General features: G+C 47.7%; 2 protein-coding genes, 1 long non-coding RNA gene and 2 other non-coding genes across 6 annotated transcripts; 3 read left to right on the top strand and 2 right to left on the bottom strand.

Moving 5' to 3' along the window:
• Window positions 1-328: 328 nt before the first annotated feature.
• On the bottom strand, window positions 329-5,836 carry INTS5 (integrator complex subunit 5). Its single transcript, XM_061606493.1, has 2 exons — window positions 5,681-5,836; window positions 329-4,460 (listed from the first exon to the last, which is right to left on the bottom strand). The coding sequence occupies exons 1-2, from the start codon at window positions 5,767-5,769 to the stop codon at window positions 1,652-1,654; spliced, it is 2,898 nt and encodes a 965-aa protein (XP_061462477.1). The 5' UTR covers window positions 5,770-5,836; the 3' UTR covers window positions 329-1,651.
• A 1,351-nt stretch (window positions 5,837-7,187) lies between these two features.
• On the bottom strand, window positions 7,188-25,308 carry C22H11orf98 (chromosome 22 C11orf98 homolog). 2 transcript variants are annotated; one of them, XM_061606639.1, is made up of 4 exons: window positions 25,168-25,308; window positions 11,046-11,170; window positions 10,446-10,543; window positions 7,188-9,018 (listed from the first exon to the last, which is right to left on the bottom strand). In XM_061606639.1, exons 1-4 carry the CDS (start codon window positions 25,225-25,227, stop codon window positions 8,861-8,863), a joined length of 441 nt encoding a protein of 146 aa, XP_061462623.1. In that variant the 5' UTR covers window positions 25,228-25,308; the 3' UTR covers window positions 7,188-8,860. The 2 variants fall into 2 exon arrangements, with proteins under 2 accessions (XP_061462623.1, XP_061462624.1); XM_061606640.1 differs by lacking the exon at window positions 25,168-25,308 and adding an exon at window positions 12,220-12,352.
• LOC133374684 (uncharacterized) lies at window positions 12,507-16,176 on the top strand. Its single transcript, XR_009759940.1, has 4 exons — window positions 12,507-12,574; window positions 13,544-13,885; window positions 14,257-14,419; window positions 15,751-16,176. It is a non-coding gene; the product is annotated as an uncharacterized LOC133374684 (long non-coding RNA).
• On the top strand, window positions 15,157-15,297 carry LOC133375269 (small nucleolar RNA SNORA57). The gene has a single exon (XR_009760124.1). It is a non-coding gene; the product is annotated as a small nucleolar RNA SNORA57 (small nucleolar RNA).
• LOC133375255 (U2 spliceosomal RNA) lies at window positions 20,925-21,115 on the top strand. Its single transcript, XR_009760113.1, has one exon. It is a non-coding gene; the product is annotated as a U2 spliceosomal RNA (small nuclear RNA).
• Window positions 25,309-25,946: the final 638 nt, after the last annotated feature.

The following is a 25,946-nucleotide window of genomic DNA, read 5'->3' as shown; positions in this document are numbered from 1 at the left end:
AGGAAAAAGAGCCATACGACAATGGAACCCATGACCTAGAGAGGTAGTGGGCTCTCCGACACTGGAGGCATTCAAGAGGCAGCTGGACAGCCATCCGTCGGGAATGCTTTGATTTAGATTTCTGCATTGAGCAGGGGGTTGGACTGGATGGCCTTGTAGGCCCCTTCCAACTCTACTATTCTATGATATAGAGATTAGACAGTTGGATGGATAGATAAGGATAGGTTAGGATAGATAGCTCAGCCTCATGTTGCATCTGCTTATTTCTCCATCCAGATGGAAATTCTGTTAGCCCTCTGTCTCTAACTGAAAAGAAAGGGGACAGAAGTTTCTTCAATTTTTTTTATTTAGAAAAGGAAGTAACCCTCACCACCACACCCCACAAACCCTCAAATGACATAAAAAGGAAACGGTCAGTCACCCTCCAGCTCTGATAACATAACAAGAACTCACATTCCGTGCCTGCCTGGCTACTGTCTTTAGAGATAACCTCTTTCTAGCGCTTGAATCATCCCTGAAAAGAAAAGCAACAACTGTCCAGAGGGGTTCAAGGCAAATGGAAGTCAAGCAGCAGGACTCAGACAAACAAACATAGCTATGGAAAAAACAAGGGGGAAAATCCCCCTTTCGGCTGCCTATATAGATCAGTGTGGACAACACAAGGATAAATACAGACAAGCTCTTGCACCGTGATGCATTGCTTATTCAAAATAGCGTTAGTGCAGGGGCAGAAATCTGAATTGGGGGAGAACCTTCGGCCCTCCTGATGTTGCTGGACTACAGTTCCCATAATCCCTGATCATTGGCCATCCTGGTTGGGGCTGATGGGAGCTGGAGTCCAGCAACCTCTGGAAGGCCACATCTGTTGGCACCAGTATCCATCTGGCCACCCACCGAAACCAATGGCAGTGGCTAACTTAAGTCCACTGGTCTCGATGGATCTAAGTTGGGCAGAACCCCACAAGAGAAAGCCCATCGTCACGAATTCTAGGGAAAGGCAGTGACCAGCTCAGATCCACTTTAAGAGGCAGAACCAGCCACCACATCCTTACTTCAGTGAAGCAGTTTGGCGGAGGCAGCAGTCGCTGTGGGGCTCCAGAACAAATAATCTCAAGTCAAGCGAGGCGTTATTGATTGGGCCCTCCTCGGCTTGAAGCGTTTTCAAGTGAAATCCACACAACTGATGGATGCACTATGGGTCCTCAGAAGAGCTCTGCATAACCTAGAAGCATGCAAGGGTTGCACATTCTTACACCCATTGAGCAGCCCAATAAGCGATGATCACCTAACCTGCCTTTCGCTAGTGGGGAATCCTTTTTTTAAAAAAATGAAGGGGAATTTGTTCACCAGAATCTCTTTTTCCCCCTGTTCCCCTTTTTATGTGTATTTAGGAATGTATTTCTCCTCAGCCATGGCAGCCTCTGTTTGGATTCTTAATCTGGATTACGGCAAGGCGGAGGATCTATGGGGCCAAGGAAAGAAGCACTTTCCAGACATCTCCATCGGCTGCACACTTGGACAAATCATGGGACAGCTTTTCGTTCACTTACAATCAAAACCAATTAAACCAAAAAAGGCAGGACGTCCCTGCTGCCAATAGTGGTACAGCATGCCAACCAATCCTGAGAGGGCAGAAGCCCCAAAGGAGGGGCTAGATCTGGAACCGCCCAGAGAGTAGCCCCAGCCGGTCAATATTTTTATGCAGGACGCTGTGCAAAACGCAGAGGTATTTGCCAACATCAGTGTCTCGCCTGAAGTCTCGGAAGAAGAGCCCCGTGCCAGCATCAAAGGTGAACTTCTGCGGCAGCGGGCTGTTGTCCCGCATGTAGTCCCAGACGCTGAGGAGCAAGAGGTGGACCTCAAAGGGGGCCAGCTGGCTGAAGATCTCGTGCATGTTACTGAGCACGGGCGGGAGGAGTTGGCCCTCCCCCATGCAGGCCACCAGGGCGCAGGAGGCCTGCAAGTGCCAGGGGGAGCTGGTGGTGTCGTTCTCCCGCGAGGCCTCCCAGTGCGCCATGAGCGTTGCCAGGAGGCCACGGAGCAGCACCGAGCAGTAGCACAGGGCCGGCCTCCCTGCCGCCACCAGATTCAGCAGCTGGAAGAGCAGGGGGCTGTCGTGGAAGGAGCGCCCGATCTGGATGTCCCGCTCCACCGTGTTGCGGGTGTGCTCCTCCGGAGGCCACGCCAGCTCGCTGTTGGTGACATCAGGGCAGACAGTCTCCACCAGCCCCACTGCTACAGTCTTTCCTGATTCAGGGCTGACAACGATGCACTGGGAGGGCTCCAGGCTGCTGCGCCCCGCCCCACAGCACTGCAGCAGCAGCCCCAAGAAGGTCTGGATGTTGTGGGAGATCTCTTCCGGCTCTTGTTGGTGGGGGTTGTGAGGTGGCTTCAGGCCCCTCCCAATCACCCCGGCATGGAAGACTGACCACACGCTGCCTGAGAAGTTTACCGTGGCCATAAAGCGCCGGTTGATGTCCAGGAGAGAGACCTTGGCCCCTTCTGGGGAAGCATCATCGTTCCTGGCAGCAGGCGGTTCAGCCAGTCCACCAAAGAGCTCGGTGTTCCCTGGATGCAGGGCCCCCTCTACCAGGTACTGAAGGATGGCTTTGCTGGCCGTGGGCGAGGCCTCACTCAGGCAGCAGAGGAGGCGGCTCCCGTAGCTGACGCCCGTGGGGCACTTCCAGCGCAGCACCAGGAAGAAGTGGTGGACGGCCGAGCGGATGAGGAAGAGGAGGTGAGCTGGCCGGATGGCCTTTGGCATGGGGCAGACAGAAAGGAGCAAGGCCGCCGCCTGGGCTACGTCCCGGTTGCGGTGCAGCAGGAGCTGCCCAAAGTCATAGAGGTGTGATGAGACAGCCTGTCCCAGCTGGCGGCCCATGGAGGCAGGACCCTCGTTCTCCCACTGCATGATCAGGGCCAGGTTTTGGAACAGCTGGGCCATGTGCTGCTCAGAGAGGCCACCAGCGTGGATCTGGCACACACACTTCTTGACGGTGGCGGGCAGCAGGCCACTCATGCAAGAGCTGAGCACGGCGTAGAGCTGAGTGGCCAGGCTGAGCTCTTCCTGGCTCTTGGCCAGAGTCAGCAGGAAGAAGAGGGCATCACTGGCACAGCTCGGGGTGCAGTAGATGGAGAGAAGGACCAGCAGCTGGTGCTGCCAGAGGAACCGCTTCCTCTCTAGCCGCAGTGTCTCCATGCAGAGCTCCCGCACGTGGCCCTTCAGCTCGTCCAAGAAAGGCACCAGCCGGGGCGGCGCCTCTGCCAAGCTGGGCGAGCCCCGGTTGTACACCAGCTTCTGGAGGTTGAGCAGCAGCAGCTGGATGACGCGGTCGCAAGCCTCCCGCACGCTGTCGTGGACGGCCAAGCCCGGGGTGGTGATGACCGATGCCGGCATGGCCGTGTTGATGAGGAACTGCAGGGTGCGGTAAGCGCCTCCGGACGTCTGGCAGATGAGGTGCACCACGATGCTCACTACATTCTCCAGATCCTCCCGGGGGAGCGAGGCAAAGTGTTGGTGCAGCTGGTTGAGCACACCCGGCTTGAGGGAATCCACCAGCTCAGCTGAGATGGTGCCTAGCAGAGGGGGAGACATGACAGCTAACTGCAGCAAGAAGGGGACGGTGGCCTTCTGATGCTGGTCCCGCGTGGGGCCCAAGCTCCCGTGGAACATCCTCAGCAGCTCCTGTTTGATGCTGTCCGAGTGGCGAGATGCCAAGTGGCCCAGGATGCCCACCACAGAGGCAATCTTGGGGACCCTTTTGTCAGCGGCCGTGGCACTAGGGAAGAGGAGGAGATCGGCCGAGGCTGTCCCGTGCATGCAGAAGTCCTTCAGCCCGCAGGAGAGGACGCGGCTGATGATCGTGTTGGGGAAGGAGGAGCCAATGTGGGCCACCACCCAATCGAAGTGAGGTGAGTGCTGGACCGAGGTGTCGAGGAGGGCGTCCACGCAAGCATCCGGGCAAGTGCTAATCATCGAGGAGAGGCACTGCGTGTAGATCTCCATCAGCGTCCGCGTCGCCTTGCAGGACATCCACAGCTGCAACAACTCATTGAGGCTGCTGGCATGTGGCACCCCATGCCGGCCGGCATACTTGCTACTCAGTTGCCCCATCAGGTCGATGGACCAGGCTGAAACCAGGCCTGCCCACGCCTTGGGGTTCATCCGGACAAACTCGGATAGCACGGCCTGGATCTCTTGCACCACGTCATCCAGGTTGGGGCCCTGGGAGTGGATGCAGCCCATCCCGCCTTCGCTGCTCTCCAGGTCCAGCAAGTAGGTGCACACATACTCATCAAAGACACTCCGGAGGTGGTCCAGGACGGCACTGCGGGCGGGAGGCAGACTGCGCAGCAGCAGGATGGCACATCGGGCATGTTCTTTGATGGTGAGCTTGTTGCCGTGCACAGGGTCTATGCCGCTAAGGAAGGCCTTGATCTCCTGGGCCAGCTCTTGAGAACTGTAGAAAGAAAGAAACACAACTATCAAGTCTGGAGTCAGCGGCAGCCAGAGCGGGGAGTTTAAATACAGGAACAGATGACGCTGCCTGAGACAGAGTCAGACCATTGTTTCATCTAGCTCAGCGTCATCTACACCAGTAGTCATCAACTTTTTCTGATCCAGAACCTACCATTAAATCAAACATTCATTTGGAGGGAGGGCATTTCTTAATTGTTTACCTTTATTATTATTATTATTATTATTATTATTATTATTATTATTATTATTATTATTATTATGCCCTTTCTCCCAGTAGGAGCCCAGGGCAGCAAACAAAAACACTAAAAACACTCTAAAACATCTTTAAAATACATGAAAACAAAACATCTTTTTAAAAAAGCTTTACAAACATCTTAAAAAGCAATTCCAACACAGACGCAGACTGGGATAAAAGGCTTGTTGAAAGAGCAAGGTCTTCAGTAGGTGCTGAAAAGATAACAGAGATAGCATCTATTTAAGGAGAGGGAATTCCAAAGAGTGGGTGCCACAATACTAAAGGTCCGCTTCCTGTGTTGTGCAGAACAGACCTCCTGATAAGATGGTATCTGCAGGAGGCCCTCACATTAACAGCAACAAGAAAGACTAAGTACGCATCAGTGAAATATTTTTCCTCTGTCTATCCAGACTCCACTTCAGATTTTAGATGGCAAGATCCTCAAGGTGAAGACCTGGCCTGTTAAACAGCTCTCTAAAATGACACATAGGGTGATCTCTAACTCTTATCTCTTAGAGCAGTCACACTGAAATCAATTAACCATTTTTTAATCATTTATTTCTGTGCCAAGGCAGCTCACAAAGAATATGCCCAAATACAAATTGCAAAAATGTAAGACAATGAAAACTTAAGATTTTTTTTAAAACCACACCTAAAACCAAATACTTCTTCCTGGCAAAGGGCAAACATGTCAAAAAGAGCTGGGGTGAGGGGGCAAGGCACGTGGAAAAGCTCCTGGACGGGCCCAACACAGTGTCACCCTCATGGCCATTAAGTTCAATGGGTATACTCTGAGTAGGGGTCCCAAGGGATAGAGCCTATGAATCGTTCTTTTAGAGCCGCCTGAGCTAACAGCCATCAACGCGAACACCCACGAGAGGGGGGGCGCAATCGAAGCGGGAGGAGGGAAATTCTTCCCAGTCCCTTTTAGGGGTTGCGGGAGGGAGAGGATTCAGCAGCAGTACCTGAGCGATGGAGGAGCGGCTACCGGCATGGGACTGGCGACGGACCCCGGAGGCTCCGCCACCCCCGGCGGATCGCACAGAGCAGACATGCCAGCCCGGGGGAGAAAAGTTGGAGAAGAACCAGCCCTCCTCCCCCCTCCTGCGCCTGCGCACAGTTGAGTTGGCAGCATAAAAACGGAACACCGAAAGCGTCCCCTTAAAAAATAATTCCGTGCGGGTACAGCAACGCCTCGGCTTAACGTTCCGCTATTCCGTTTAAAATACTGTTTGATCGCCCTGAGACGGACGCAGGGTTGTTTCCAACTAAGTCATACTCCGCGTAGACCCACTGGGTTGTCTCCACTGCGAGTTCTACTCACAGTTGACCCATTGAAATTAATGGGCACGCCGAACTTAGATCCATTCATTTCAGCGGGCTAACTGAAATCTATACGGCCAAGTTAATCGTGTTGATTAATTTCAATGGGTTTTCTCTGGATACAATCCCAAATAGGGTCGCTCAAGGTTTTAACTCGAGGAGCATCCCTCAGTTGGCTTCGACTGCCAATCGCCACTGCCAGCCAGAATTGATTTTTAAAGGGCACGTGGCCAAAGTCTAGATGAGTAGGTCGACTTCTAGCATCTTAAGAGCAGCCTAACAGATTTACTGTAGTATAGGACGTTATTAGTAGAATTCAGATTTATATGCAAACCGCAACAAATACAAGGAAAAAACAAGTAATAAATTCTTAACGCAAAGCAAGAGAGACAAGCAGCATGGAGAGTTAACAAAACAGATCCCTGCCCTCAGGAACTTACAGTGCAATCCAATACATGTCTTCTCAGAAGTAGGTTCCATTGGTTCAATGGGACTTACTCCCAGGTAAGTATGTATTGGGTTCCAGACTCACAGTCTAAAACAAGGGGGAAGGTAAGCTGCCTTATACGGAGTCAGACCATTAGTCCATCTGGCTCAGTATCGCCTGCCCTGACTGGCAACAGCTTTTCAGGGTTTCAGGCAGACATCTGTCCCCAGTCCTGCCTGGAGATGCCATTGGGGATTGAACCTGGGATCTTCTGCTGTACCGCTGAGTGACGACCCTTCGTCTAAAGATGAGGGAGGCAAGAAGAATCAGCAAAGGAACAGACGTTCTGTTTAGTTACCATACTACTTTTAAGATAATCCCAAAAATAAAAAGGGGGAGTTATTTTGGGGCACCCTAAAGACTAATAAATTAAGACTGATTATCAGTGCAATGTAAAAAAATAGTAAGTTCAATTCAGAGTGACAATAAGATGTTAGATCCCTGCCCCGAGGACCTTACATTCTACAATCATATACATGGGAGGCAACCGCAAGGGTCAAAGGGAAACAGGAGGCAAAAAGTAAACAGGATGAACATGCACTCATTTCGTTTGCACGTGCTTTATGCCAGGGAAGGGGAACCAGAAACACACTCTTCTTCCTCCCCCCCCCCTCCAAGCACACACACAAATCAGGAAAAAAAAAAAAAGCCAGGAGACACAATTGTTTCTTGCCATTTTATTGTGACAGTCTTGAATACCTAGAACATATTCAGGTTGAACATATTAAAGCAGGACAATCCAATTTGTGTTTCCGAGTGCACGTTTTGTTCCCCCTCCAACTGAATCCAACAAAATCCTATACATCAAGCATGGGGAACCTTTGGGCCTCCAAGTGATGCTCAGCTACAACTCCCATCATCCCGAGCCATGGGTCATGCTTGCTGGAGATGATGAGAGTTGTAGTTCAGCAACATCTAGAGACCCAAAGGTTCCCGAAACCTGCTACACTTGGCTTTTTTTGCTGCAGTGAGCCTCATTGACATCAATGGAACTTGCTCATTGGAAACTGCACAGGATTGCAGCCTTCATGTATCATCATCCTTTTCAAACAGGGGTGAGGAAGTGGCAAGCTGGGCCTCCCCCACCTGCCTGCAGCAATTAGGCTTGGGGGGAAAAGCAGCTAGTGGCACCTTTTCCAAGCCTAATTGCAACATAGGTACATTTTTGGGAGGAGGCAGCAGGAGGGGACTCCCTGGGTCTTGCAATGCCCCTCTGCCAAAAATCCCCTTGCAGGCTGCAACGAGCCTTTGGGGGGGAAAGCCTTCTACGCTGGTGCCAAAAGAAGACCATTTTCAACCCTAATGACTGTGCCAGAGATTTTTGTGGAGAAAGGGTTAACCCTCTCTAGCTACAATCTGCATTAAGTTCTCACACACACCCCATGCTTTTTAAAAGCACAATATCTTTTTGGAAGGTGGGGGAAGAAACACACACACACAGAGAAATCTGTATTTGCTATGTGTTCCAGCTTTGGCCCCACCCACTTTTGTCTTGGCCCCACCCACCACTGGCATTAGCCCTCCAGAAGGCTGGCCACAAGGACAAGAGGAACTCAGGCAGAAAAAGCTTCCCAACCCTTATGGTTCAGGGATAAGGAACTTGTGGCCCTCTAGTCTTTGTTGGACTCCAACTCCCATCAGCGCCAGCCATCGCGGCCAAGGATGGTGGGAGTTGCAGTCCAACAACAGTCTACAGGTCCCCCCCCCACTTTAGGATCTAGGAAACGTGGTTTAGCCATTGGCAAACCTTAAAAGCTATTCCATGTTGTGCATTCAGGAACCTGCTCCAGGGCATGCACCCACTTAACTGAGGAGGCTGGGGAAACTGATCCTTGGGGCCTTTTCCAACCCCCAAACTCTAGGCAGTTGCTACTTTGAAGTAGGAAGTATTTAGAGCTGGTTGCCAAAAGCAAGGGCCTTTCAGCTGTTGCTGGACTCCAACTCCCACCAGCCCCAGAGTTACAATTCCCAGAGTTCCCAAGGAAGGGGGGTTGATTGTTACATCACTGTGGGAATTGTAGCTCTGTGAGGGGAAGAGGGGGTCTTCTAACAACTCCCAGCAGTCTTAACAAATGGCAGTTCCCAGGATGCTTTAGGGGAAGCCAGGACTGTTTGGCGTGGTATCACAGTGCCTTAAATGGCAGCACGGGTGTTGCCACAGTTGCAGCCTGTCCTACAAACCTCTCAACACTGTGTGCAGGTTTTAAAGAAAATTTAGGCGCAACAAACATCACGGGACTGAAAGACGTTCAATGCCCAATCAGCCTGACTTTCCTGGTTTTGCAGCCTTGGCCCTCACCCCAGAGTCCTGCCAACACCAGGCAGCAGAAGAGAGTCAGGGAACAGGGCTTTGAGACTTCAGAGGGAGATCTGAGCTCTCGGATTCTGCTGCAGGCTCCATCTCCACATCTGGGCAGGCTGTTGGTTCTTCCTTTTTCTTCTTCTTCCGTTTTCCACTCTGGGCATTTTTACTGGGACCAGGAGAGGAGTCGACTGCAAGGAGAGAAGAAACTTCAAAAACTTAGCAGCTGAGAATCTGCTTTGCATGCGGACGGTCCCAGGCTCAATCCTCGGCATCTCCAGGTAGGGCTGGGAATGTCCCCTGCCTGACACTCTTCTCGATCGTCCCAGAGTGCAGGACATGGAATAATGGGCTCAAGTTGCAGGAAGCCAGATTTCAACTGGACGTCAGGAAAAACTTCCTAACTGTTAGAGCCATACGACAACGGAGCCAATTACCTAGAGAGGTAGTGGGCTCTCTGACACTGGAGGCCTTCAAGAGGCAGCTGGACAGCCGTCTGTCGGGAATGCTTTGATTTGGATTCCTGCATTGAGCAGGGCGTTGGACTGGATGGCCTTATAGGCCCCTTCCAACTCTACTATCCTATGAAAACCTGGAAAGCCGCTACCAGTCAGTGCAGACAACCCTGAGCTAGTTGGACCAACGGTCTGACTCGGCATAAGACAGCTTCCTACGCTGCTATATCTCTGTGCCTTGTTGCCGAGACTCTCCAAGCCTGGAGCGCCTCCGTTTCCCAATTCACAAAGCTCTTTTCCTTTCTCCCATAACATGAGGGCGAACCATCGTGTGAAGAACCTCTAGAATTGCAGGACGTTAGTGCTGGAAGGGACTTGGGGGGCTATCCAGTCTCACCCCTTGCTCAGTGGAAGGATTCTGCAAATACGCCCTCCCTGGCAGACAGCCATCCACACCCCAGTAACGGGGAGCCGTCATCTTCCAAGGCTGCCTCTTCCGCCGTCAAATAGCTCTTACCTACCAGGAAGTTTCTCCCAAGGTTAAGCCGAAAGCTACGTCCCTGCAATTCCCACCTATTGATCTTAGCAGTGCCTCTGGAGCAACAGGGGAAAAGTCTGCTCCATTTCATGTGGGAGTGGAACACCCTTCCATGACTGAAGCAGCGAGCATCAGTTGCTTCCAGAGTTTTGTGAAAGATGTACCTTTTTGCCCAGGCTTTTCCTGACCCGTAAGACTGGACCGTTTTATGTGTGTGAAACTTATGCATGCCTGTTTTATTCACTTTTGCATGTTTTTATAATGCTGTCTGATGTGTTTTTGATTCTGTTTTAATGATATATTGGCTTAAGACTGTACACCACTTAAGAGATTTCTGAAACATTAAGCAGTTTATACTCCCTACATGCAGAAAACTAACATGTCCAGGGGGAGGGGTCAGCTTAGTCTTTTTCTACTGACCAGTCCACAGCTCCCAAACTTCTCAGTACTTAAAATACTGATTTAAGGCTCCCCTGATTAAGGGGGCCAGCAGAAGGAAGGAAGGGATGGCATCCATGATCGACAAATCAATGGAGTGGCCCTGCCTTCTGCTCCCTGGGGAGCCTCAAGCCCCTGTTCGTAGGCACAACTTGTGGCTGGGGGGATAAAAAGAGAAAAAGACTACCCTGCATTTCTGTGTTCTCCTTCGTGGCATGGCGGATTTGCTTCAGCAATTTCCTTCTCTTCTTCCCAGAGAGGGTAATGTTCGCTCGGGCACTGGAACTAGAGGGAGAAAGACAGGGAGGTGGGGAGGTGTAAAGAAGAGAAGTTTTTCTCTTCATTGATGGAATGCAATGAAAACCAAAGACACTCCCTCTCTGCTCCAGTGGAGGCTGGCCCATTAGGGGGAATGGGGCAGTGCCCAACCAACCTCACTCTTCCTTCAGCCAAACCCCATCTGCCTGCCTTCTTACCAACAGCCAGACCAAGTGGTGGCCCTGCCTGTCAGTTTCCTCCTCCTCCTCCATCTCAGTTTTGCCCTTGAAAAACCCGGCAGGAAGGAGGATGGGGGCAAAACAACAGTTAGTCAGCATTGTCATTGGCTCTGCCAACTGTTGGGCTTCCTGCCTTCTGCCCCACCAGTCCCAATGTGCATCACAGCCATTTGTCAGCAGAACTCTTCCCAGTTGTTAAGCCCTGCAAACAAAGAGAGATCTGCTCCACCTGGTCCCTGAACCTTAGTTTGTAGCCAGCTAAGTTCTACTCCAGGCAAAGCGCAACTCACGATCGCTTCTTCAAGTGGTGAATGGTGATGAGCCCCTCGTCCACCACAGCTCCTACAATCCGGTGTTTCTTCCTCTTCTGCTTGCTCACGATACGACGTCGTTTGAAAAGCTTTTTCTGTAGCTCCTAAAAAGAGAGCCAGCATGGCACAGTGGTGAGAGTGTTGCATTGGAACCTGGGGCAGCAGGGTCCAAATCCCCACTCAGCCATGAAGCTCAGTGGGTGACCTTAGGGTAGTCACTGCCTCCCTGCTTACCCTATCTCACAGGGCCATTGCAAGGATAAAATTGGTAAGGAAGGAACTATGTTTGTATGTCTCCTTGAACCCCTTGGGGGAAAGGTGGGATATAAATGTAAAAAATCAATAAAGAGAGAAAGTGTGCCCAAAAGTAAAAATGTAAAGAAAGAAGAGAAATGACTTTAGGAACGTAGGAAGCTGCCTTATACTGAGTCAGACCATTAGTCCCTCTAGCTCGGTATTGTCTACAATGATTGGCACCGGCTCTCCAGGACTTCAGGCAGGGGGCCTCTCCCAGCCCAGATTGAACCAGAGGCCTTCTGCATGCAAAGCAGATGCTCTGCCACTAAGCTTCGGCCCTTCCCAATGCACAAATTTTCAGTAGGTAAGATTTTTCAAAGTGGAGAAGCATGAAAAAAGATATGAACCACAGCTTAGAATCAGCCCACCTTAGGACTCTTACCACTGCACTTATTTTCAAAACAGCGTCAACACAGCCCAAATACAGGGTACAGGACCAGCGGCCCTCCAGGTATTTGCTGGACTACAACTCCCATCATCCCCAATCGCTAGCCACACTGGCAGGGGATGATGAAAGATAGAGTCCAACAATACAGTAGGGCCCCACTTTACAGCGCTTCGCTAAAGCGGCGGTCTCAATTAGACTAAAGCCCCACTTATACGGCACTTGTTCTGCAATTACGGCAGTTTTCGGGCATCGCACGCCATTCTATTCAATGAGTTCCGCTTTTCAGCGGTTTTCGCTTTTCGGCGGGGGTCCGGAACATAACCCGCCATATGAGTGGGACCCTGTATCTAGAAGGCCTCTGCTCAAAATAAGCATACTAGATATCATTAGGCTTATTTGGAAAACATGATAAAAAAGCTAACAGACACAGAACTAAACAAAAGTCTGAAACAGAAAGGACTCAATTACCGTCCGAGGCCGGTTGATTTTTCCCGTGGGAGCCCCCATGCCGCACCCACGTGGCGTCTTCCAGTTCCACTTCCTTCTTCTATTATTTAACTTCCGGGTAGTCGACGCACCACGTGACCTTTCCCACCACAACTGCAAGAGCCACCTCCCGCCACATCACGCTCTTGTCGCGCTCCAATTGGTCAAACGGGGCTTAGCCAACCAGAGCCGGAGTAGAGCTCGGCTCCTCCCTATTTTTTCCCTTTTGTTTAAATGACCACGCGGTGGCGCCCAAGAGCTCCTCCTGGCTGGAGTATAAATTGAGTGGGCGGCCGCTTAACTTTCCTTTTGCATTTTTTTTCTCCTGGAAGAGAAGGTAAGGGGGGAGGGGGGGCAAGCGACGTTTTGTGTTTTTAGCGGCCTAGTGTATGGGGATCGAGTGGGATCTGTAATCGTGTCCATGAGACTGTTTCCTGTTTTGCAGAATATGACCTTGGTTGCATTTGACGGGGGGGGGGATGTACTGAAGCCACGTGGTGGCTTCAGAGGCTTTGGGCTGCCTTAACCCACTTCCATGCTCTCAGTAATTTTGGTGGATTGTGTGTTTGGCCACTTTCGCTGAGAAATCTAAAAATGCAAAGTGTGTGTCTGCAAGTACTGGAGGGGGAAGAGAAGGCTTTCTACCCCACCCCTTTGCAAGCGCCCTTAAAAAAAGGGAGAAGGGAAAAGATTTATTTATTTGATTTCTTATTTGATTTATATCCCGCCCTTCCTCCCAGCAGGAGCCCAAGAGATGAAAAAAAAAACTTTTCTAAAGTGGCTAAAAATAGGTAGTGTTGATAGGATAGGCTGTGTGCAGAAGAAGCCTTAGCGCGCAGAAAACAATTGATCTGTCCAGTGAGGAAGACTTTGAGATTTGTGTTGACCATTGCAACGCGTCCCAAAGGGAAATAACCTGTCGGGTCTTTAGGACTGTCTATTATATAGCAAAAAAGGATGCCCCCTACTAAGATCACTTGGATCTGCTCGAGCTCCAGGAGCTAAATGGCTTAGAGCTTGCAAAAGGTCTCCGCTCCAGATACAGCGCTACTCAAATTATTGACTATATTGCCTCAGTCATGAGATGGCAAATTTGCAAGAGCGTGCAGAATATTAATGGCAAGATGTCTGTGCTTCTGTGCTTGTGACAGTATCTCGTTAATTGTGCATCTGAAATATCAAATAGATAAAGAAAAAGACCCTCATTTTGTTTTCCTGGATTTAGTAGAACTTCCAGGTCAGGGGTTGCATGATGCCTTGTCGAAATGTGTCTTAACATCATAGTATGTCATTGGTTGAACCACAGGCTGGAGCTCGCTGTTGGGGATACAGCTCCTGTAGTCCAGGGGGTGAGCAACGTCCGTGCGTTTGTGGACAAGCCACTTCTATTATATAGTAAACCACCACACAATCAAAGAGAGTTGAAGATCTGCTCAGAGCAGCTGAACAAGGATGTCTCAGGTGACTTCAGTTCTTTGCTGGGATGCACAGACGTCATCCCAAGCAGCAAGACAGAAGGGCAAAGAGGATTCGGTAGTGTGGACCTGACGGCTTCTGAAGGGCGATCCAGGCTAACGGCTCGTCATGTTTCATCGCTCCTGTTCATCAAAATCAACGGGCGCCCTTTGAAGTTGTGGAAGCCAGAGAGGTATGTGTGCCTGTGGTTAAGGACTCACTGTTCTGGCAATGATGCCAAAACCAAAGTGGTGGTAGGCGAGGAAGTTGAAATAAATCCCCTTTGGGAAATCATCTCATAAATTGGTTTTTTTAACAAAGGTTAAGGGTGCTGTTTGATGTTGAAAAGCCAAAAAAACCCTAATCCTCCATTGTTTGCTGAAATATTAAATCAGAGTTCAGTTCACTACAGTTAAAGATCAAAAGACTAAATTGTTTGCAAATGGGAGGAACTAATTAACCAAAAAGGAGGAGGGAAAAAACCCTGTGGTTAGGGGAGGGAAGTCTGCAAAATATTGCAAGAACCGAACCAATTTCACAGGATACGTATTCTCCACCCTTCAGTGATCGGTGATCCAGACTCCTCCTTGAGGACAGGAAATGAAGTTCAGGCACTGCAGGATCAGGAATGTAGCCTTGACTCATTGTAGTAAATACCTGAAGCTTAACCTGGGGTATACCGTAACCGGGGATTCACCAACTCGACTCCCAAGAAAATCTGTGTAAGGTAAGAAATTCAGAGTACAATCCCATGCCTGTCTCTTTGTCATTGTGTCATTTAGTTCAGTGGGACTCACAGGTGCCTGTGCACAAGACTGCAACCTTAATATTCTGTTTTGCTTTTGTCTTTGGTGGGCTGTGGGTGTTGCGGTGAGAGCATGCACTTTACATTTACCACTAGAATGGGGTGAAATATATAAAGGGAACAGAGGATGGGTCTGCAATGAGGCCAGCACTGCAAAGATTGTTGGATCAGGCTCAGTATACTTTAATTATTAACGGCAACTTTTTCTCCAGGTCTGTAAGGTTTTCTTTAATGCTTTTTCCTGATGGAGACAATGGACGACTTCAGTAAGCTACCGCTTAAATAGTGTAACAAAGGGGCTATTAATATATCATAATTATTATCTATGTTGGGGCTTTCAAGCATTCAGAGCATGCTTTGCCCGGTATAGCCACCTGTGATACTTAGAAACAACTCCAAGAGTGGGGAACCTGTGGCTCTCCAGATGTTGTTGGGACTCCTGATGACCCTGATGACAACTACTAGTTGTAGTCCAGCAACTTCTGGAGCGCCCCAGGTTTCCCATCCCTGGATTAGGCAGAATGGGTGGGGAACCTTTGCCAAACTACAACTCCCATCATCCCTGGCAGTTGGCCCTGCTTGCTAGGGCTGGTGGGAGTTGTAGTTCACCAGCATCCAGACGGTCAGCGGTTCCTCAGCCCTGGTTTCGCAATGCAGGGCCTCCTTTTCTTGGCAGGCCCGGGTCTCTCTGTGCCCGGCTCTGTAATGTCTGGAGGCAAAGGAAAGCCCACCCAGCGTTATGTCTTCGGTGCCAGCGGCTTTCCCATCTGCTGGTTCTATCCTCAAGCGCTGGAACAAAGGGCTCATCTGGTCAGTCCGTCTCTCTGTGCGTGGCAAAGCGGTAGCCCAGCAGTCTCCAACATGGTGCCCTCCAGATGATGTTGGACTGCAACTCCCATCAGCCCTGATCAGTGGCCATGCCGGCTGCAGGGGCTGATGAGGACTGGGAGTCCACTAGCAATGGACAGGACACCAGGTTGGGCACGGTTGCTGTGGCATGTTGTAGAAGCTGGAGCCTGTCGAGGGCAGAGGCAGGAGGGGGGGTGGAGTTTATCACACGTTCTTCACCCATGGGTCCTCAGATGGTTGTTGAACTACAGCTCCCACCAGCCTTGACTGTTGGCTAAGCTGGCTAGGGATGATGGGAGTTGTAGTCCAACAACATCTGGGGACCCAAAGTTGAAGAACTTTGGCCTATTAGATTTGGGGAACATACCTCCTTACAGAGTGTCTTTCTCCTTTTCCCTCCACAGTTCTTTCTTCAGATCCAGGAAGCATTCGCTTAAGACCTACACAGTGATAAGAAACCGGAGGCACAAGACTATCCAGGCTTCTAAAGGCTACTTAAGAGAGGAGTGGAGTCAGGACCATCTGAAAGGCTGGGCTCCAAAACACACACTTATGGCTGGGCTTTATCCTGGAATGGGTTTTTTTGCAGTGGCCACAACAGAGTACAGACTTAACAGGCTTTAAAACTCCCATTTGTTTTACTGCACAAAATTGGGCGGTGATGGGATGCCCACACTAGCCTTTGAGCTAGTGGCTATGAATTCCCTTCCTAGAGAGGCTCACCTGGCACCTTCTCTATGCCCTCCTCAGCACCAGGTGCAGACCTCTTGTTTTAAATCCAAGCTGTATATTGGTTTAGGCTGTCTCTATAAACGTCTCTTTATCACTAATCTTCCATTGTTATCTTCCAGGGAATATCTGTTGATGGGCAGTGAAATATACATCTAACAAATAAATAAAAACCAGCCAGAAAAAAAACAGGTTTTGGGCTTGCAGAGCAACGATATAAACCAAAAATGGGGAGCCCTTAGCCCTCCGGATGTTGCTGAACTACAACTCCCACCATCCCTGGCCATTGCAAGGGTTGATGGGAGTTGTAGGTCAGCAACAGCCAAGAATTCCCCACCCCTGGAGTAACTGATCATAGACCTGGGTACCAAGAGTGTCACTGGGAGGCTGCACAAATCCAGAAACAAATTTAGAATTCCACAATCTACAACATTTTGGGAGTTTTTCTTTGGCCTGATAGCAGATGTTGCTTGTTTATACAAGTGCTACTCATGCACTTAGGATGTTCACAATTAAAACCTCTAAGATACTGAAATCCACAGCCACCCTTAATCATCCTTTCCTTTCCTGTGTGCATCGATTGGGGCTGGGAAATGGCTTGCCTTCCAGATGTTAGATTTCAACTCTCCATCATCTCTGACCATGTTGTCTGCCCGATAACATGATTAAGCTGATCACTAGCAGAAGTTAAACACTAGCATAGAGCAACACTTGGTCTGGGTCTAGCAGGGCTACTCCTAGTGCCTCCAGTGGGTATTTCAGTATCATCTTTGAGAGAAGCGTGTGTGCCTTGCTGCTCCGATTTCCAACATTCGGGTTGCTTATGAAATCAAAGCAGACCCATCTGTGCACAAGAGGACGACAAGCTATAGGATGCCCATTTTGGACTTCCATCAGTTCCATCCAGTGTAACAAACAGCCAGGGATTATGAGACCAACTGTCCCAATACATATGGAAATGGACTGCCTTCAAGTCGATCCTGACATGGCAACCCTCTGAATAGGGTTTTCATGGTAAGTGGTATTCAGAGGGGGTTTACTATTGCCGTCCTCTGAGGCTGAGAGGCAGTGACTGGCCCAAGGTCACCCAGCGAGCTTCATGGCTGTGTGGGGATTCGAACCCTGGTCTCCCAGGTCATAGTCCAACACTCTAACCACTATGCCACATCAGCTCTCAATACATCTGGAGAGCACCACAAATCAGGTCTTGCCTTCGCATTTACTGCAGGGCTCATGGAAGGTGCCTGGACTGGAAAGTCGCTTTTCTCAATGGATCCATCCCTTTGGAGTCCACCTGCAGAGGGCAGCTTGTTCCTTGTGGCTCCTTAGTCCCCAAACGACACCGCTCAGCTTTGGCTCATTGGTGATTTAAAAAATAACTACACAGTCCTACCCATTTCCTGACTCTTTAAAATTTAAAACGACTTACAGGAGCTACTAACTTATTTGTAAACATATTTACACTGCTATTTCATTTCAAAAAGCATCAAAGCAGTTTACAACATAAGCCTGGCAAGAAAGAAAGGTTTTCAAGATGCATTTAAAAGTCAAAACAGAAGGCGCCTGCTGAATCTCTGTTGGCAGAGTATTCCAGAGTACTGAGCTGATAATACCGAAGGCTCAATTTCGTGTTGATGTTAAATGAGCCTCACCAACTTGGGATATATAAGCTGGGATACAAAGGTGCAGGTGGTCCCTAAGGTAACCTTGACATCAACAAGTGCAACTTGGTCACATTCATGCCCTACATTCAGGGGTGTAGTTCTCCAAGGTCTGGGGGGGTATCTTAGACCCTTTCCTTTTTTTGGGAGCAGGGTCCCTAAGTCTCCATCCCTATGAGCCAGTCAGCATGAACGGGCAGTGTGTTAACTCCTGAAAAGAGTCTTCTAACCTGCTTCCTTGTCTTTCCTGTGGATTGGTAGGTAACGCTCCCCTTTCATGCTTATTGGCTCCAAGGGATGTCTGTTGTAGGAGAATACATTAACAAGGATCTCATTCTCAACCCAGCAGCAAAAAAGAGAGGGGAGTGGATGTGACTTTGACTAGCATGAAGCAACCCTGCACTTCTGAATTCACCATTACACTACTGTCTACGTTTAAAGAAGTCTCATACTACTTGAACAGTCATGGCTTCGCACACACACACACAATGTACTCCTGATTTTTTTTAATATACCATCATTAAATAGTTTTTTAAAAACTGGTGATGGGAGAGGTGCTCCTAAAAACAAGCTTAGAGGGTAGAAGACAGACGGGGGGATGGGACACACCTCTGTCCTCCCAACATCTCACCACCGCTCGCTCTGTGTCCACCTCAACATCTGCTTCACTCTGCCTATTGTGTAATTATCATCATTACATCCTACTTGCCCTCCAAGTGGTGTACAGAGTTCTCCCTCTGCACCTTACATCCCCACAACAACCCTGTGAGGTAGGATTGCTGAGAGAGGATGTGAGTGACTGGCCCAAAGTCACCCAGTGAGCTTCAGGGCTGGGCAGGGATTTGAGCTCTGGTTGTCCAGGTCCCAGTTGGTAAAGTAGCCTGCAAGCGTATCAGTCGGAGGGGTGTATGTGTGCCAGGCTGGACAGCAAAATCCCTCTCATGAGTGGTTTCAATGCCCAGTTTAACATGCCATCCCTCTTCCCAGGGAACTCTGGGAATTGTAATTCTGAGAGGGGAAAAGAGGGGTCTCCTAACAACTCTCGGTACTTAAACTCTAGGATTCTTTGGAAGCCATGATTGTTATGGTGGTATAAGAGTGCATGAAATGGATGATGTGGATGTCACCTATTTGGGCCAGAAGCCAGCCGTAACAACCACAGCAATTGCTGTGCCCTAGCGCAGTACTCAGACTGCTACTCCCCATAGCATGACCCCCACCTCCAATGATGAGAGACAGAGTTAAACAAATGCAAAATGTGACACATTCTTTTATCTCACATTCTCAAGGTCCCTAGGGTTTCCAATCTGAAAGGGTGTGAGACGGGGGTGTATTTTATCACCCTGTTTGTTTAATCTATATGCAGAACATATCTCATGGAAAGCGTGATTGGACCAAGATGGAGGTGCAAAAATTGGAGGGAGAAATATCAATAATTTAAGATATGCAGACAATACCATACTACTAGCAGAAACCATTAATGATCTGATAAAAGTTAAACAGGAAAGCACAAAAGCAGGATTTATGTAACTTTAAAGTCAACAATGAGGACACTGAACTTGTCAAGGATTATCAATACCTTGGCACAGTCATTAACCAAAATGGAGACAATAGTCAAGAAATCGGAAGAAGGCTAGGACTGGGGAGGGCAGCTACGAGAGAACTAGAAAAGGTCCTCAAATGCAAAGATGTATCACTGAACACCAAAGTCAGGATCATTCAGACCATGGTGTTCCCAATCTCTATGTATGGATGTGAAAGTTGGACAGTGAAAAAAGCAGGTAAGAGAAAAATCAACTCATTAAATCGCAATTGACTTGAAGGCACATAACAACAACAGGGCATGTGGCCTGGATAGAGTCCCAAAATCCAGATTAGGAATGGGCGAGAAATTCAATTCAGTTCACATTTCAAGCTGAATCTATCAAATGTGCACTTCCTGGAACAATATGAGAACCGAAACACGGCCATCCTTCGAAATTTGCACTTTGCCGAATTTTGCGGTGCAGTTTGCCAACCCGACAAGGTTTAGAAAAATGTGTATGTTGGGGGAAAGTATGCATAAAAACAAACATATGAGTGTAAATGAGATACAAAAATGTATTACATGACAAGAAATAGCTTGCAAAAATACATAAATTAGTCAAAACTACCTACAAAAATGTGTTTATTAGGAGAAATTTGTACTAAAGTGCTGGAGAATTTTCATGCATTTTTTTTTAATTGCAAATTGCTGCAGAATTGTGAAGAACTGAATCTGAGCCTGGAACAATGAGAAATAGAGAGAACCGAAATTGACCGGTCTTTCCATTCCTAGTTAAGAGTAACAATTTTCCTGCAAAAGCTGAATGGTGAAGCAGACTCAAAGTTTCACCCTGCATAGCCCTGTTTTCATAGGATGAGTTATGCAATGCATGCTGCATAAATGGGTGTGTTTATGGAAATCTTACACGAATGGCTGTCAGAAGAAGCAGATGGACCGCTGTGAAATTGACGAGGTCGAGAAAACCCACACTTTTTGAGATTAAACTGTCATAAAGAGGCTGCTGTATGGACACAGGCACATTATCTGAGTACTTTTTGTGGAATTAGAAATGGTATTGATTCTGATGGCGTGCTGAGCTCTTTGCCTAGATGGAAAACCAGATACCTTTTCTGCGATCATTATGTGCTGAAAATTTGTGCTGAAAATTTCTTTACAGTATTTCATGAGAAACGTTTTTCCTGCGAAACACCCGTTTACTAACAAGCACAAATGCCAATGTAAGCACAAATGCTTGGCTTCCACATTGGGGTTTTTTGCAGGATGCTCTCCAGAGAACAGAAAACTATCCGAGTGAAACTCTGGGGCCCTCTGCTGGCATGCAGAGTTTTAACATGGCACACTGCGCATGCCAGGTAAGTGGGCGTGTTTATGCAAATATCATGCGAATGGCTGTCAGAAGAAGCAGACAGACCACTGTGAAATTGATGAGGTCGAGAAAAACCCCACTTTTTGAGATTAAACTGTCATAAAGAGGCTGCTGAGCTGGAGTATGGAAACAGGCACATTATCTGAGTACTTTTTGTGGAATTAGAAACGGTATTGATTCTGATGGCGTGCCGAGCTCTTTGGCGCATGCATGTGCCCTCGTTCAGCCCACAACCCATCGGAAAAGGTGTGCCCGGTGCGTTTCGTACCATCCGGTATCGCTTCTCGGCCTTTTGGCTAAGATCAAGTGTAGTATCTGTTCTTATCAGTTTAATATCTGATATGTCCTCTATTTGAGGACTATATATTAAATGGATTTTTGGAACTGGGAGATGGAATAGGGGCTTGCTCCATCCACTCCACGCATCGACCTGGTATTGCAGTACCTCCAGGAACGGTGCACCTCCCCTCGGGGGAGAATATTGCTGGTACCAAAAATAGATAAAAAGAACTAAAATATTACTCTCTCTTCCACTGTGGACTTTTAATCTTTCTTCCAGGCCACTTTTTCTTTCTTTTACAGCATTCCAAATTCTCCCTCCCTATTTTCCATTACTCAGAAAAGTATTCTGTGGCCGCTGAGGCTGCTTATGTACACAACATGCCTCTAAAGCACATAACATCCCCCAAAGAAGCCTGGGAACTGTAGTTTGTTAAGGGTGCTGGGAACTGTAGCTCTGTGAGGGGTACACTACAGTTTCCGCGAATCTTTGGGGTAAGTCATGTGCTTTCAATGCATGGTGTGTACGCAGTTTATGTATGCTCAGTAGAGATGGAGGAATCTGTCAATTTTAGTTCTCCCTGTTTCTCATTCTTCCTGTCTTAAATTCATTTCTCCACATTTCTGCAACAATTTGTGGGGGGGGGCATGATTAAATCGTCATGAAAATTCTTCAACATTTTAGCATGAATTTGCCACAGTAAACACATTTTTGTAGGCAGTTTTGACTAATGTACATATTTTTGCAACCAATTTCCCCCCAATATAATGTATTTTTATGTTATTTTCACTGATATATCCATTTACTAGGGGCTGCACCCCTGCTCACTGCACTCACCAACCCCCACCACTCCTGCCATGGTAACCCCCAAGAACAGAGGTGGCGAACCTATGGCACACCTGCCCAAGGTGGCACGTGAACATTTTTTGTTTGCACTCCTGGCTCTCCACCTGCCCCAAGAGAGACCATGGTCTGAGAACCTTGTGGGGTCTCTTCCTCCCACAGAGGCCTCGTGCTTTCAGGCACCACGCTGTGCTTCCACACACCCTCCTTAGAGAGCGGGAGGGGGGTTAAGGGGAGGAACGACTGAAGGAGATGGTCCATTATTATTGTTACTAATTCATTAATTTTACTTCTTGTGAATTACTAGTTATTAATAACATGTAATTCCTAAAGCTGTCCCGTTTTAAACAATTCAGAAGAATTATTGGTTGCCTAAACAGACTTCTTTAAGAATCCTTTCAAGCATTTTGTTCTCTTTCTCCATAAAAAGAACTTGTAAAATACAAATATAATAATAATAAATGATAATCTGCTGCTCAAAATTACCATGGTCACGCAACAGAACTTTTTAGAATATTATCGCCAATTTGGGCACACACTTTCAAAAGAGTTCGCCAACCCCGCCATAGACCTTCCTGCCCCGTGCAGCAACTAATCTCTACTACTAGTTTAGCCTAATCTTGTCCTGAAGGTGAGACTATTTCTGGTTAAGAGGGGAGGAGGAGAACAGATTTACCGATTAAACAGCGTATGACGTGAGCTACCCCCTTCAGCACCCATTGGTCTGTCCCAGTTTACTGAAAAGAGATAATCTAGCTCACAGTCCTACCCACATTATTTAAGTCTCATGGAACTCACTGGGGTTTGTTTTTGATTCAACATAGATATAGGATCACACTGTTTACTTGCCTTTTCATGTCCCCGTGGGTGTCTTTAATGCTGTAGCCATATCCATACTAACTTGGGAATAGAGATGGAAGAATCTGTCGATTTCGCTTCTCTCCGTTTGTCATTTTTCTAAACTTAAATTCAGTTCTCCACATTTCTGCAGCAATTTGCAGGGTTTTTTAAAAAAGCCTAATAAAAATTCTTCAGAATTTTAGTGCATATTTCTCCTAATAAACACATTTTTATGCAGTCTTTACTAATGTAGGATAGCAATACAAAATTGGGTTAGGTTATCCAGATATAGAAACTATGGATATCAAAGTTCGTAAAATAAATATATAAAAATGTCCAACTTTAATCTCAAACAATTAGTGTATGTATATAAAACAATACAGGGAAAAAGCCAACAAATAAAATCAAACCTTTAAAAACTAATATATCACAATATCAAGTAATACAGCCAACTACGTCGTGACAAACCAAATGAAACATACACATGCTTTGATACAGGACCAAATGTGTTTCTACCCTAAATGGGTCTTCTTCAGTGGTCAATTTACATACAATATATAATTCAATTTTGTCACTACATGCACAGTTTGCTGTTGTAATCAGACATAATATAATGACCTATCTATACCTGAGAATATATTTATATCCTTTGATGGATCTGGATTAATCATATATTTTACCCAATCATTCCAACTTATACAGCCTTTTCCAAATTCTCTCACAGGTCGGCCAACAAACAGTAAACTGACAATATTGAATTATATATTGTATGCAAATGTATGTCAACCCAACAGGCCGGTATCAATTTGAGTTTGTTCTTTGTCTGCTAGCCACTCCTTTTACTGATCTGTTTTTTTCCCCTCACAAAAAATATTGATATTAATACTGATACTCTGAAAGGAAATATCAATATTTTGAAAGGAAATATTGATAACATTATCATTCTTAATATCAATACACTAGAGGTGGTTTGAAAATAGGCATAGAAAATCACTATATAAAAATCCAATCTGCAACAATAGAGAATAGGAAATTAATGGAAAATAAAGTACGAAATCCGAATTGGGCGGAATTCTAGCACACCCCTACCTGGGAGTAATTCCAGTTGAATTCTATGGCACTCATTCCTGAGTAGATACACACAAGATTATGCTGTTAAATCAGGGGTAGAGAACCTCCAGCCTGTGGGTCTAATTCAGCCCAGCGAGGGTCCAAAATTGGTCCATGAGTCCATGTTCACTAAATCACGCCCACCTGCTCAACACCCGACTTCATATGTGACATCAGGTAGGTATGGCACAGGTAAGGATGCAGTTACAAAGGAAGAGCTCCTGATTCTTCCTTTGCAAACAAGGCTCCCTGACAGCAACAACAAACCCATTGGGGGGCACACTTTGACTGACAGCTCGCCTTTAAATGGGCTCACAGCAAGCCTTGTCTTGTCTGCTTGGTCAACCCCTGTCTGCAAACAGACATGGTCTGTATTTATTTCATTTACACATTGCATCCCACAAAGCACATCGTAGCCATTTCGCAATCCAATAACAATATATAAAAGAACTGCTTAAATAAATAAATAACTTCCTACACAAAAACAATTTAAATTAAAACCATGATCTACGTCTAAACAGTTGAAAACCAGTAGATATGCAGCAGGAGGGAGTTCCAAAGGGTAGGAGCTGCCACACTACAGGTTGCATTCCAGCATCTCATCCGATGAGACCTGCAGAAGGCCCTCTCCTACAGACAGCTGCCCACCTGTCAAAGTTGGGCCGCAAGGGGGAAAATACGGATCAGACTGCCAGCCAGTGCCAGTTTCCCACCCCTGTGTCAAAGCAACCATGTGCATCTGTTTTCATGACTGTGTACTAGAGCAGCAATTGTCAGGGGAGGAGAATGTCCCCTGGATGTTCCTGCACTCCATGTGCTATCATTAGGGCCATGCACAGTACCCCCCCCAAATCCACATGCTTTGTGTGCAGAAGGCACCAGGTTCAACCCCCATCATTTCCAGGTAGGGCTGGGAAGGCTTCCCTGCCTGAAAACTTGGGAGAGCTGCTGCCAGTCAGTGTGGCCAATACTGAGCTAGACGGACAAAGGGTCTGATGCACTCTAAGGCAGCTTCATTGATTGATTGATTGCATTTATATAAAGCTCCATAGCCAAAGATCTCTGGGCAGTTTACAACAATTAAAAACATTAAAAACAAATATACAAATTTTAAAAAACTATTTTTAAAAAGCAATTTAAAAATGCATGCTAAAATGCCTGGGAGAAGGGGAAAGTCTTGACCTGACACCGAAAAGATCAGCCCTGTGGGCACATTTCAAGCTCTGAGAAACTGTTGACAGCGCACACCTCCCTGCCCCCCCCAAATAGCAAATTACATCTCCCTCTCTCAAAAGAAGCCAAACAAAAATCCTTGCCCATACAAACCTGCCCAGCCAGCATCTATCTCCCACCAAAAAATCCACACACAAGCACACCAGGCCACAAAACTCGCCCCCCCCAAAAACCCTACAAAAGGCACCACCAAAATCAAGAGAGGCCCCCTACCTTCAACTCTTGCCCTGCTCCCCAGAGGCCTGCAAGGCAGCAGCGGCTCTCCCGTTCCATTTCTGGCCTCTCTTCCAGGTGAAGGACGCAGGAGAAGGAAGCACCGGCTCCAGCACTCTCGCTCTTCCTTGCCTAACCTGGGAATGGGCCCAGGAGCATTCTGGGAGAAAGAAAACAAAATGGCTGCAGACATAAGCTTGCCCTCTAAAAGGAAAAGGAGGGGCAAAGCCTTCTAAAAATAAGATGAAAAAATAAAAACCAGAAGGAACCCTGAAGGGTGGCAAGAGAGAGAAATGGCTTCAGATGGCTTACACCTAGGAGGGAGCGCAAGATAATACTGGGGAAAGGCCATGTGGCTCAGTGGTTTGAGCATCTGCAGATGGGTCTGGGCCTGACTCAATATAGGCAGCTTCCTGTGTTCTTATGTTTAGGGAAGAGCCGCAGTTCAGTGGAACAGCACCAGCTTGGCATGCAGAAGGTTCCAGGTTCAAACCCAGGCAAGGTTGGGGGAGACTTCCTGCCTGAAACCATGGAGAGTCGCTGCCAGTCAGTGTAGACAACACTAAGCTAGATGAACCAATGCTCTGACTCAGTATAAGGCAGCTTCCTGCCCTGAGAGAATTTGGGGGGCAGCCTGTCCCCCACCATCCCCGGGGCGGCTTAAGGAAGACACGTGTGAAGGCCGAAGCCAGGAAGCTTCTGCCATCAGCCCCCAGGCCGCCAGAAAGGCCTCTTGCCTCTCTGTATCTTGATGGCTACCGTCTTTGTCATGTACACTG

Source organism: Rhineura floridana, chromosome 22 (assembly GCF_030035675.1).
Source record: "Rhineura floridana isolate rRhiFlo1 chromosome 22, rRhiFlo1.hap2, whole genome shotgun sequence".
Classification (NCBI taxonomy): domain Eukaryota; kingdom Metazoa; phylum Chordata; class Lepidosauria; order Squamata; family Rhineuridae; genus Rhineura; species Rhineura floridana.
The sequence above is the reverse complement of the archived record's forward strand: the minus strand, read 5'-3'. Positions and strand labels throughout refer to the sequence as shown.